This window comes from Rana temporaria, chromosome 2 (assembly GCF_905171775.1).
Source record: "Rana temporaria chromosome 2, aRanTem1.1, whole genome shotgun sequence".
Taxonomy (NCBI): Eukaryota; Metazoa; Chordata; class Amphibia; order Anura; family Ranidae; genus Rana; species Rana temporaria.
Window position 1 is genome coordinate 326417555 of NC_053490.1, and position 13975 is coordinate 326431529.

Sequence of the window (13975 nt, forward strand, 5' to 3'; positions counted from 1 at the left end):
AAAAAGTAATACTTTTTATTCACTTCTAATTCTTGGTTATGACCTGTTGACAATCTAATACTCCATCACCTTTCCTGTATGTTTTAAACCTCCCCATTAGAGAATGCAATCCTACAAATATGTATAAATTGACTGCATGGTAAGTCCTTTTTGTAAAGATTTTGGATAGAAGCTTTTATTGTGCAAGAAGGTAATGTGATCTATAGATGTTGGTCTGTATTCATCTTGTGTACTGGAAAATTCATACGGTCGCCTGAAGTGTTGCCAAGAGACCAGGAAGATAAAAAGCATTTCACTGCAAGTCATGGTAGCTTAAAAATGAGCCCCTAAATTGAAACTGTAACTTTCCTATAGACTTTGTGGGCACATCAAATTGTATCTGGAGTGGGAATCTCCAGATGTTGCTGCCCTATCTATAAATGCATCTATACTTCCTAAGGCCATTGTAGTTTTGCCACTACAAGGTAATCCTCAAATATATAGACTGTTCCTTAAATTTCAGGGAGTAACAAATTATTCCACAGTAATGCTTATACCAGATGAAAGCAAAGAGGAGGATTATTCAAAGAGCTTTTGCTCAGGGCTGGATCTAATTCTAATTAAACTGTACAGTGAGGATCGAAAGTTTGGGCACCCCAGGTTAAAATTTGTATTAATGTGCATAACGAAGCCAAGGAAAGATGGAAAAATCTCCAAAAGGCATCAAATTACAGATTAGACATTCTTATAATATGTCAAAAAAAGTTAGATTTTATTTCCATAATTTACACTTTCAAAATTACAGAAAACAAAAAAATGGTGTCTGCAAAAGTTTGGGCACCCTGCAGGATTTATAGCATGCACTGCCCCCTTTGCAAAGCTGAGACCTGCCAGTGTCATGGATTGTTCTCAATCATCGTCTGGGAAGACCAGGTGATGTCAATCTCAAAGGTTTTAAATGCCCAGACTCATCTGACCTTGCCCCAACAATCAGCACCATGGGTTCTTCTAAGCAGTTGTCTAGAAAACTGAAACTGAAAATAGTTGACGCTCACAAAGCTGGAGAAGGCTATAGGAAGATAGCAAAGTGTTTTCAGATGTCAATATCCTCTGTTCGGAATGTTATTAAGAAATGGCAGTCATCAGGAACAGTGGAAGTTAAAGCAAGATCTGGAAGACCAAGAAAAATATCAGACAGAACAGCTCGCAGGATTGTGAGAAAAGCAATTCAAAACCCACGTTTGACTGCATGATCCCTCCAGAAAGATCTGGCAGACACTGGAGTTGTGGTACACTATTCCACTATAAAAAAATACTTGTACAAATATGGTCTTCATGGAAGAGTCATCCGAAGAAAACCTCTTCTACGTCCTTACCACAAAAAGCAGCGTTTGAACTTTGCAAATGAACATATAGACAAGCCTGATGCATTTTGGAAACAAGTTCTGTGGACCGATGAGGTTAAAATAGAACTTTTTGTCCGGAATGAGCAAAGGTACGTTTGGAGAAGAAAGGGCACCGAATTTAATGAAAAGAACCTCTGTCCAACTGTTAAGCATGGGGGTGGATCAATCATGCTTTGGGGTTGTATTGCAGCCAGTGGCACAGGGAACATTTCACGAGTAGAAGGAAAAATGGATTCAATAACATTTCAGAACATTTTGGATGGTAACTTGATGCCATCTGTGAAAAAGCTGAAGTTAGAGATGATGGCTTCTACAAATGGATAATGATCCTAAACACACCAAAATCCACGGGGGATTACATCAAGAGGCATAAACTGAAGGTTTTGCCATGGCCTTCACAATCTCCTGACCTCAACATAATTGAAAATCTATGGATAGACCTTTAAAAGAGCAGTGCGTGACAGACAGCCCAGAAATCTCAAAGAACTGGAAGACTTTTGTAAGGAAGAATGGGCAAAGATACCTCAAACAAGAATTGAATTACTCTTGGCTGGCTACAAAAAGCATTTACAAGCTGTGATACTTGCCAAAGGGGGCAGTACAAGATATTAACTCTGCAGGGTGCCCAAACTTTTGCAGACGCTTTTTTTTTTTTTTTTTTTTTTTTTTTCTGTAATTTTGAAAGTGTAAATGATGGAAATCTAACTTTTTTTGACATATTATAAGAATGTCTAATCTGTAATTTGATGGCTTTTGGAGATTTTTCCATCTTTCCTTGGCTTCGTTATGCACATTAATATACATTTTTACCTGGGGTGCCCAAACTTTAGATCCCCACTGTATGTGTGTTAAATTGGCACAATTGGTTTTGGATCATTTGTAACAAGCCAAAAGACCACTCTGCAGAAAACAAAAGGTTAAGAGTTGTCCCTGGACATTTTACATGTTAATTGTATGGCTCTTAGCCCAACCATTTAATTCTTCTCAGTATTTGTGCCAGTTATACAATCTGTATCTACTAAATGCTGATCGCCTCTCAAGTTCCACTTTTCCCTTTATCTCTACTGTTCACTCCTAATCCTATAATCCTCCTCTCCTCCTGTGCAAACTAATTAGGTTATTTTAATGTAGGTGGAACTGGCTCTGTGGGACACAGCAGGACAAGAGGATTATGACAGACTGCGCCCACTCTCTTACCCTGATACTGATGTTATTCTAATGTGTTTCTCAATTGACAGTCCAGACAGCTTGGGTAAGAAAATATTTATGTATCTATAAATGAGTGATTATCATTGACCTAACACAAACTGTGGCCCTATTTTTTGACTTTCCTCCGATTTTTTTTTTTTTTTTTTTTTTTTTACACTTTTTACACTTTTTTTAGCTTTTCATTAATTCTTTACATATTTTGCATACATTTTTTTCCCCTTGTGTTTTTATCAGCAGTTTTTAAAAAGTATTTACTCTGTAACTGTGCTTGGCAAATAATAAGGTTAAAGGGGTTGTAAAGGTTCATGTTTTTTTACCTTGGTGCATCCTATTCAGGTGAAAAAACACCTACAGTAGGTGTTTGTGATATTGTGTTTTTAGCACGACAGCATTGCGCTGATTCTCGGCGACATGGTGCCGACATCTCGCACTCACTGGAATAGTGACAGCACATCCCAGCAAGCGCGTCATAGAAGCGACGGGAGATCCGACTTGGATTCCCGCCAATTCTACACGTGTGCGGCGTTTGTTATGAATCCTGAGGGGGAAGTCCCCGCCGGATTTTAAATAAAAATCCGGCATGGGTTCCCCCCTCAGGAGCATACCGGGCCCTTAGGTCTGTTATGGGTTGTAAGGAGAGCCCCCCCACGCCGAAAAAACGGCGTAGGGGGTCCCCCTACAATCCATACCAGACCCGTATCCAAAGCACGCTACCCGGCCGGCCAGGAAGGGAGTGGGGACGAGCGAGCGCCCCCCCCCCCTCCTGAGCCATACCAGGCTGCATGCCCTCAACATGGGGGGGTTGGGTGCTCTGGGGCAGGGGGGCGCACTGCGGCCCCCCCACCTCAGAGCACCCTGTCCCCATGTTGATGAGGACAGGGCCCCTTCCCGACAACCCTGGCCGTTTGTTGTCGGGGTATGCGGGCGGGAGGCTTATCGGAATCTGGGAGCCCCCTTTAAGAAGGGGCCCCCAGATACCGGCCCCCCACCCTAAGTGAATGGATATGGGGTACATCGTACCCCTAACCATTCACCTGTAGGAAAAATGTCAAAGTTAATAAACACACCACACAAGGGTTTTTAAAATAATTTATTTTTCTGCTCCGGAGGCCCCCCCTGTCTTCTTTATTAGCTCTGTTTACCAGGGGGGGCTTCTTCTTTGACGTCTTCGGGTGGGTGGGGGCCGCCGTCTGGTTCTCTTCCACCGCCGGGGGGGGGGTCGCTTTTAAAAAAGCCCCCACCCCCAGGCGGGTTTCCTCCGGCGTCTTCGGCGGGGGGCTTCTTCTTCCGCTATCCCGACGGGTCTTCTCCGCTATCCGGGGGGTCTTCTCAACTCTCCGGGGGTCTCCTATGTTCGCCGCTCTCCGCTGTTGACTCGGCGCACCCCGGTTCTTCGTCTCGCTGTCCGGTGCCTTCTTCCGTGCTGTACGTCGTCTTCTCCTTCCGTGCTGTGAGTTCTTCTTCCGTGCTGTGACGTCGTGTTTTTCACTTCTCTTCTTCTCCCGATGTTGACACGTCGCCTTTCCTCGCTGCAATGACCGGCGCGCAGCTTGCATCGGACCTATATAGACCTCACAATCCCATCATGCTCTGGTACCTACCCATGTGATACCTACCCACGTGGGTAGGTATCACATGGGTAGGTACAGAGCATGATGGGATTGTGAGGTCTATATAGGTCCGATGCAAGCTGCGCCCCCCCTGGTAAACAGAGCTAATAAAGAAGACAGGGGGGGCCTCCGGAGCAGAAAAATAAATTATTTTAAAAACCCTTGTGTGGTGTGTTTATTAACTTTGACATTTTTCCTACAGGTGAATGGTTAGGGGTACGATGTACCCCATATCCATTCACTTAGGGTGGGGGGCCGGTATCTGGGGGCCCCCTTCTTAAAGGGGGCTCCCAGATTCCGATAAGCCTCCCGCCCGCATACCCCGACAACAAACGGCCAGGGTTGTCGGGAAGGGGCCCTGTCCTCATCAACATGGGGACAGGGTGCTCTGAGGTGGGGGGGCCGCAGTGCGCCCCCCTGCCCCAAAGCACCCAACCCCCCCATGTTGAGGGCATGCAGCCTGGTATGGCTCAGGAGGGGGGGGGCGCTCGCTCGTCCCCACTCCCTTCCTGGCCGGCCGGGTAGCGTGCTTTGGATACGGGTCTGGTATGGATTGTAGGGGGACCCCCTACGCCGTTTTTTTCGGCGTGGGGGGGCTCTCCTTACAACCCATAACAGACCTAAGGGCCCGGTATGCTCCTGAGGGGGGAACCCATGCCGGATTTTTATTTAAAATCCGGCGGGGACTTCCCACTCAGGATTCATAACAAACGCCGCACACGTGTAGAATTGGCGGGAATCCAAGTCGGATCTCCCGTCGCTTCTATGACGGCTCTGTCTCCATCGCGGCAAGCCAGCTCGGCGCTGGCTCCCGCGATGGGGCTCGTAGGTGGTCAATCTCGCCGAGAAAGGGAGCGAGATTGACACAATATCGAGTTCACCTACTGTAGTTGTAATGGCCCCAGCCCCCCTGTTTTACTTGCCTGAGCCCGTTCACCTGCTCTGCGCGTCCCCCGGTGTCCTTCTCCACGGAGTCTCTGCATTGATTGGATAGATTAATAGCAGCGCAGCCATTGGCTCCCGCTGCTGTCTAATCCATTGACATGGCTGCTGGGGGGCGGGACAGAGTCATACACTCGGCATCCATGGACGCCAACTATCGCACGGCAGCATGCCCGCAAGCCAACCCCCTTGGGAGAGAGCTTCCCAGAGGGGGTTGGCTATTGCGGGGAGGAGCCGGCACAGCCGCAGAGGGACCCCAGAACAGGAGGATCAGGGCCACTCTGTGCAAAACGAACTGCACAGTGGAGGCAAGTATGACATGTTTGTTATTAAAAAAAAATTAAACCTTTACAACCCCTTTAAAACCAATCTTGGACAGTTGCACATGCCCCCATTTAAGGATTTCCTTCACTTGCTGTTCTGGGGACAACTGTAAAACTTTGTATTTCCATCTCTTTTCATCTTGGTGATTGTCATCGGAACAAAAAAGTACAATATATACTCGTATAATATAAGAGTATAAGTACTCGTCGCACAAAAAAAAGCAGCGTCTGCACTCTGCAGGGTCAGAAGAAGGAAAAGAAGCATATAAGTTATCGGTCTAGAGGATCGCCATTCCCAAACACCCATTGCAGGCTCTTTGCTATGTTTTAAATGCAGAAAGCCTAATTAAGAGAGAGCATAACATTTCTGCAAACGCCTGCCTTGTATTTGAATTAAAGCGGTAGTTCACCCCCCCCCCCCCCGACACATTTTACCATCGAGACAGGCATTGTAGCGCGAGCTACAGTATGCCTGTCCCGATTTTTTTAACCCCGTACTCACCTTGTAGTCGTCCATCGTAGATTTCGGCTCCCGCGGGAAATGGGCGTGCCTATGGAGAGGGAGGATGATTGACGGCCGGCCCTGGCACGTCACTCTCCCCGAAGACAGCCGGAGTAGGTCTCGGCTCCTCACGGCGCCTGCGCACAGGCTATGCGCACGCGTCGTGAAGACCAAGCCTATTTCGGCTATTTCCGGAGAAGCGTGACGCGCCAGAGCCGGCCGTCAATCATCCTCCGTCTCCATAGGCACGCCCATTCCCCGGTATCTTCGATGGACGACTACAAGGTGAGTACGGGGGTAAAAAATTCGGGACAGGCATACTGTAGCTCGCGCTACAATGCCTGATTTTAAGGTAAAAGAAAAAAAAAAATTTTTTTCTGTCGATAGGGTGAACCCCCGCTTTAATGAGCTCTGTTTATCCGGCCAGTTCATAGCGATTTAACACTTTTAATGAGCGTTGTCCCTAAGGAAACTCAGATTTTGGTAACTTCCCACAGAATTGTTACTGACAAATCTGAATCTTCTGATTCTAGTTTGGGAGACTTTATTGGATCGCGCTGCTATATATATTTTTTTTTTTTTAAGGCTTATTATGGTGGATCTCACCAGTTTCATCTTCTGCTTCTTTTATTTAGAGAACATTCCTGAGAAATGGACTCCGGAAGTAAAACATTTCTGTCCAAATGTGCCCATTATTTTAGTTGGTAACAAAAAGGATCTCCGAAATGATGAACATACCAGGAGGGAGCTAACAAAGATGAAGCAGGTGGGTTGCTTGAACTTCATGCAAATGTGTGCTTGTGAAGACACTTTGCCTAAACTCTGGGGTAGAGATGAGCAACATGTTAAAGCTGAACTCCAGGGAAATGTCAAAACTATTCTTACAGTGGGGCACCTTGGCACCGATTGGGCTAAATTTGAATTTGTCTAGGGTACTATTATACAGTTGTATGCAAAAGTTTAGGAACCCCTGACAATTTCCATGATTGTCATTTATAAATATTTGGGTGTTGGATCAAAATTAAATTGCTAATCCAATCAAATAACTGAAGAACACAGTAATATTTCAGTGAAATTAGGTTTATAGGATTAACAGAAAATGTGCAATATGCATCAAATGAAATTGAACAGGTGCTTAAATTTGGGCGCCCCAACAGAAAAATCGCATCAATATTTAGTAGAGCCTCCTTTAACAGAAATAACGGCATCTAGACGCTTCCTATAGCCTGTAATGAGTGTCTGTATTCTGGATGAATGTATTTTGGACCATTCCTCCTTACAAAACATCTCCAGTTCAGTTAGGTTTGATGGTTGCCGAGCACGGACAGCCCCCTTCAAATCACCCCACAGATGTTCAATGATATTCAGGTCTGGGGACTGGAATGGCCATTCCAGAACATTGTACTTGTTCCTCTGCATAAATGCCCGAGTAGATTTTGAGCAGTGTTTTTGAACGTTGTCTTGTTGAAATATCCAGCCCCGGCAAAACTTTGTGACTGATTCCTCAACATTATTCTCAAGAATCTGCTGATATTGAGTGGAATCCATGCGACCCTCAACTTTAACCAGATTCCCAGTACCGGCACTGACCACACAGCACGATGGAACCTCTACCAAATTTTACTGTGGGTAGCAAGTGTTTTTCTTGGAATGCTGCATTTTTGCTGCCATGCATAACGCCCCTTGTTATGACCAAATAACTCAATCTTTGTTTCGTCAGTCCACAGCACCTTATTCCAAAATTAAGCTGGCTTGTCCAAATGTGCGTTTGCATACCTCAAGCGGCTCGGTTTGTGGCGTGTGTAGAAAACGCTTCTTTCGCATCGCTCTTCTATACAGCTTCTCCCTGTGCAAAGTGCGCTGAATTGTTGAAGGATGCACAGTGACACCATCGGCAGCAGGTTGATGTTGTAGGTCTTTGGAGGTGGTCCATGGGCTGTTTTTGACCGTTCTCACCATCCTTCGCCTTTACCTCCAATATTTTATGTGGCCTGCCACTTCTGGCCTTCCCTTAAACCATAATGTAGAACAATCTTTGTTTTCAGATCATTTGAGAGTTGTTTTGAGGCCCCCATGTTGCCACTCTTCAGAGGAGAGTCAAAGAATAACTTGCAATTGGCCACCTTAAATACTTTTTCTCATGATTGGATGCACCTGTCTATGAAGTTCAAGGCTTAATGAGCTCACCAAACCAATTGTGTGTTCCAAATAATCAGTGCTAAGTAGTTACAGGTATTCAAATCATCGGAATGACAAGGGTGCCCAAATGTATGCACCTGTCTAATTTTGTTTTGATGCATATTTTCTGTTAATCCAATAACCCTCATTTCACTACTGAAATATTACTGTGTCCTTCAGGTATTTGATAGATCAAAATGAAATTGCTGATCCCAAATATTTATGAATGACAATCATGGAAATTGTCGGGCGTTCCTAAACTTTTGCATACAACTGTAATAATTTTGCCTACCCTATCCCTCTCCATGCTTTCTTCTCTCCGATTGTGCCTCTGAAGCTGCTTCTCTTTAGTGTTCTGTCCATTGGTCATACTAATGTAGTCACATACAATACAGGACCTGCTAGCCTGTATTGTAAGTAAGGATGCAGAGGGTCTGCTAAAAACTTGGAGCATTAGAGGGAGGAGAGTGCTAGCTGTTCAGAAGGTATAAGGCAAGTAAACAAAAAAAAATCTTCTTTTACTTACACAGGCAAAGTATTCATAAACCCGGCGATCGGTGGTGCGGAGTGTCAGTCTGATACACCACTAGACCGATCTCGGTAAAGAGCCTCCAGCAAAGGCTCTCTACCACGTGATTAGCCATGTCCAATCACGGCTGATCACAATGTAAACAGGAAGAGCCGCTGATCGGCTTTTCCTCACTGGCGTCTGACAGACGCGAGTAGAGGAGAGCCGATCGGCTGCTCTCCTGATGGGGGGGTATGTGCTGATAGTTTATCAGCGCAGCCCCCCCTCAGATCACCGCACAGGACCACCAGCATGCTGCCTAGGACCACCAGGGATGGGCATCCACACTGGACCACCAGGTATGCCCCCTAGACCACCAAGGCAGCTGCCATCTGTGCCAAGGCAGCTGCCAACCAGTGCCCACTCAAAATCCCTGCCAGTGCCCACCCAAAATCTGTGTCAGTGCCACCAGGGATAGCCATCAGTGCCACTTATCAATGCCACCCATAAGTACCCACCATTGCAGCCTTTCAGTGCCCACCAGTGCCACCCATGAGTGCCGCCTATCAGTGCCACCTCATTGGCGCCACTTCATCGGTGCCGCCTTATCGGTGCCTATCAGTGAAGGAGAAAACTTATTTACAACATTTTATAACAGGAGAAAATTTTTTTTTTATCTTTTTTTTTTTTTATTTTTTTTTTTTTTTTTTTTGTATAGCAAAAATTTAAAACCCCAGAGACGATCAAATACCACCAAAAGAAAGCTCCACTTGTGGGAACAAAATGATAAAAATTCTGTTTGGGGACAGTGTAGCATGACCACGCAATTGTTATTTAAACAGCGACCGCGCAGAAAGTTGAAAATTGGCTTGGGCAGGAAGGGGTGTAAGTGCATGGTATTGAAGTGGTTAAACACCTGTACTTCATAAATGCATAGCGCCATATCTAACATCTGTCCATGCTCCAGTTTTCCAGCAATCCGCATCCCCCCTTTACTAGAAACGCCATGCAGCTCATGGGGGGGGGGGGGGGGGGCACCCGGCTTCTTTGGGCAATGTACATCTTTGGAAACATCAAGGCAAGGAGGAAGTGTTTCCAAGTCAGGCTTTGGAATCGTAATATGTATATGGCACGGAGGGGAAATCGACACTGAGTTGCATGGTGTTCAGACATGGTGCTATGCTATGACTGTACATGTGTTCTAGATCTGTTTAATGTTTTTTAGAGTAATTCTCGGGTAGATTTCCATTTTATTACAAACATGACAACTAGTCTGTATTTCTAAAGGAGTTCTGCAAGGGTAGCCTATTCAGCAAGGCAGCCTTGAACATGCAAAACTAGAAAAAGCATATCCTTAAAGTATAACTAAGGTGACATTTTTGTTTTGATTTTGATAGAATAAAGAGGGATTAGTCCTAGTAAAAGCTAAATCATAATAAACCAGTTCTAGGGACACACCTCATCCATATCCTGGTTACATATATTGGAAGAACAAGAGATGGGAGGGGGATCCCCTCTCCCATCTCTTGTTCTTCAAATTGGTCATATTTTTATTGCGGTCTGTGGTTCCATTAGGGCAGTGGTCTCAAAGTACCGGCCTGCGGGCCATTTGCGGCCCGCGGACCAGTTATAAATGGCCCGCAGGCAGGGTGGAAGTGAGGGGAGCCATCTGGTGGTGAGCCGTTGGTATTACAAGTTACCACCAGATGTGAGCTGGCGCCATCTGGTGGTGGCCGTTGGTATTACAAGTTAAACAGCAATTCTAATGTCATTTTACACTATTTTCACTGCCATCTTCTTCCCTCTAATTAGAACCCCCAAACATTATATATATTTTTTATCCTAACACCCTAGAGAATAAAATAGCGATCGTTGCAATACTTTCTGTTACGCCGTATTTGCGCAGCGGTCTTACAATCGCACTTTTTTGGGAAAAAATTACACTTTTTTTATTAAAAAATAAGACCACAGTAAAGTTATCCCTATTTTTTTTAATATTATGAAAGATAATGTTACACCGAGTAAATTCATACCCAACATGTCACGCTTCAAAATTGCGTCTGCTCGTGGAATGGCGACAAACTTTTTTAACCTTTAAAATCTTCATAGGCGACGTTTAAAAAAAATCTACAGGTTGCATGTTTTAAGTTACAGAGGAGCTAGAATTATTGCTCTCACTCTACCAATCGCAGCGATACCTCACATGTGTGGTTTGAACACCGTTTACATATGTGTTCACTTCTGCGCGCAAGCTCGTCGGGACGGGGTGCGTTTTCTGGCTCCTAACTTTTTTAGCTGGCTCCTAGATTCCAAGCAAATTTGTCAAACCCTGACTTACACCAGTGCAGGTGGTAATAATGCGCTCGCTGACACCAGTGCTGGGGGTTAATAATGTGTTCGCTGACACCAGTGCTGGGGGTTAATAATGTGTTCGCTGACACCAGTACTGTTGTTTTTGAAGTTTGAAAGTTTGCATGCGGCCCCCCATGGCATATGAAAACTTGTCTTGTGGCCCTCAGGTAATTTGAGTTTGAGACCCCTGCATTAGGGAGATTCACTCTTTGTTCATTGGTTGACTAAGGCCTTGTAGGCTGAAACACGTCAACTGTTTTCATTTACGTTTGTTCACTGTGGCTTGTCCATAAAAAACAAAGACTTTTAAAAAGAGCAACAACCAGAGTGCGGATCTTTTTTCCTACATCACGCTTTATTTACCCTCTATTTCTCTTGGTGACTTATCAGGAGTAAAAGAATCAAACATTTTAAGTGGTCACAGTTCTGGTTAGAGGGGAATGCTCCAATGGGAACACTAGTTCCAGCGACTGATAGGAAATCTCTCTAAAGCAAGGGAAATCCCCATCACTGCCTGTTGTAGCTATAAGACTGGAAGTAAGGGGAAATCTCCCCAATGGGACACAGATCGCAAAGAAAACATGACAAGGGTAATAGCGTTTTTTTTTATTTTACACAAAATAAAATCAGATTTGCCTTCCTTCTCACTTGTCGATCTAAATGCCAAAAATGTAGGCGGGGGTGGGGTATGGTATATAGCCGCTGTCAAATTTTGTTTACTATCTTGGTCCCCATTAGGGAGATTTTCATTCTGTTCATGTCTCATAGCCTCAACATAAAGTGGGAAGAAATCCCTGGTTATCACTGAAACTAGATTTCTCATTGGAAGCTTTCTCCTACTCTTGGTATAATTTGGAATTCTATGGCTTTCACTCTGGGCTATTATTATTTTTTATACTATATACAGGGGGAAAAAATGCCTGATACAATCATGTAATCATTGGTTGTCAGTGGTACTTTTAAACTGCCACACCTATAAATTGAACCTGCAGTTATTGGGGGTCAGTGACATTTAACTCCTCCCAAACCTCCCTGGAGAGCCCTGCCAATGTTGAGTAAGAGGACCCCTATACAGAGACAGTCACGTTGCCCTGCATGGACAAGGTGCCTTGTCTCTTTAATACCTGGAACGATAATAAAAGTCCAACTTCAGTGACTTCTTTTGTTTTGGATAGACTTTGGGAAGATAGAATTCTTTTGTAAGGTATTGTATTGCTTGGTTTGCCCAGCCCAGTGGGAGATTTTGCTTCCTCTTGTCCCTTTTTGGCAGCTGGACAAGAAATGAGGGGATCGTTGTTACTGGGAGAATTTGCTAAACCTTCCACATTAACTGGTGCAGTCTTTCAATCACTTAATGTCCTAATAGAACGTGAAGGTTAATCTTCCCAACGAGGATAAAGACTGCAATAAAAACATGACAAAGGTTTTATGCTTTTCCCATCCTGTCAACAACAAAGTAGAAGTTATATCTGGTGTTGTCCATTAATGGAATCCAGTTTACTAAACTATTTGTTTTGTGGAGGTCACAAAGGAAGAATCTAAAGAAATGTAAACTATTTATTTTCCAAGTGTGAAATTAACTATTTAATTTTTATAGGAGCCCGTGAAGCCAGAGGATGGACGAGAAATGGCAAATCGCATTAATGCTTTTGGATACCTTGAATGCTCGGCCAAGACAAAGGATGGTGTGAGAGAGGTGTTTGAAATGGCCACACGAGCAGCCTTGCAAGTTCGAAAACACAGGAAGAAGCAGCGCTGCTCCATCCTATAAGTAAAGTCTTAGAGCCTTTTGGGAAGACCAAGAGAAGAACAAAGCGAATAGCTGTTTTTGCTGCTGCACCACCTGTCATATGATGCCAGAGACTCCAGCAGCAAAGGGCTATATACACCATTTGTACTGTAAATGTATGTATTCTTGTTTTTGTTTCATTTGTTTCACACCTAAACATCTATGTAGAGTTTCAGGTTTGGGTTTGTGGGAAAAGTCTTTAGGAAGCATTGAATGTACATGCAGTGCCTCCTTTCTCTGCTCCTAATCCAAACTCCTGAAACGTATCTTTCTGGAGGTGAAAAGCACATATAGGATTCTGGGAGATTTTTCCGTGCCATATTCTTGATCTCCTTATGATCTACTCATCCTTTCATGAAAATCCCCTTCCAAAATGGCCTATGTGGGCCTTTGTGTCATTTTGTGCTGTTGGCATCAGAAAAAACATTAGGTTTTTCATAAGACTTTGAAGACTGTATAGGTGTGTGTGTAAAATGTGTAAATGATTCTTCCAAAGCACAATATGATCTACAAGCAAGTTGCACTATTCTTACTCCCTTCATGACTTCTCTATGCCATCACGATGCACTCTGCTTATTAGTGATGGTGTTCCACAGCTTTATCATCTTAATGGGAGTTGTGTAACTTATAGAGCAGGCCTAAAATGGGATACCATAATTTGATTCTAGAGTTCCAAAATATCTTGAAATGCGTGTTTTGGGATATCCCATGCAGTATCCTTTTGATGTACGGGATCCTATTTTAGCTACGAGTAAATGCACGCAAGATGGCTAAATTGCTATGTAACCAAGCATGTGCTAAATTTGGAAGTTCCATTCACTATTTGGGTAAATGCAGCCAGGATTGTGAATGGGTATAGTCTAACCTTGTGTTGGCATTATCCGTTTGTTCGGTGAACTGAAGCCAAAGAATTTGTCCTGTTGGCCTTCATTCAACATTCACTGTAAATTTCCAACATCGTCTATGTAGGATTTACACATTTCCAGCCTGTTCTGTATAGAAATCACAAACGCCCTATTTGCTGTGTTGGCACAGCAACAGTCCACCCCCCATGAACAGCAATAGGAACTTGGTACATACATGCTCTAAGCACAGTGAAGGTTGCATGTACATACTCTAAAAATGTTTGTAGTAAGAGCCCTGGGTCGTTGGACAAAATCAATTATTTTTTTTTTTT

The 13975-nt window shown here is 44.1% G+C and overlaps 1 protein-coding gene across 1 annotated transcript in view; it reads left to right on the forward strand.

The window, feature by feature from the left end:
* LOC120927051 (rho-related GTP-binding protein RhoC) overlaps positions 1–13975 on the forward strand; it is an 81942-nt gene extending 67967 nt beyond the window's left edge. Inside the window, exons 3-5 of the mRNA XM_040337481.1 lie at positions 2517–2637; positions 6607–6737; positions 12607–13975. Of these exons, the coding sequence (XP_040193415.1) occupies positions 2517–2637; positions 6607–6737; positions 12607–12780 (426 nt within the window). The 3' untranslated portion in view covers positions 12781–13975. The remainder of the gene's footprint in view (positions 1–2516; positions 2638–6606; positions 6738–12606) is intronic.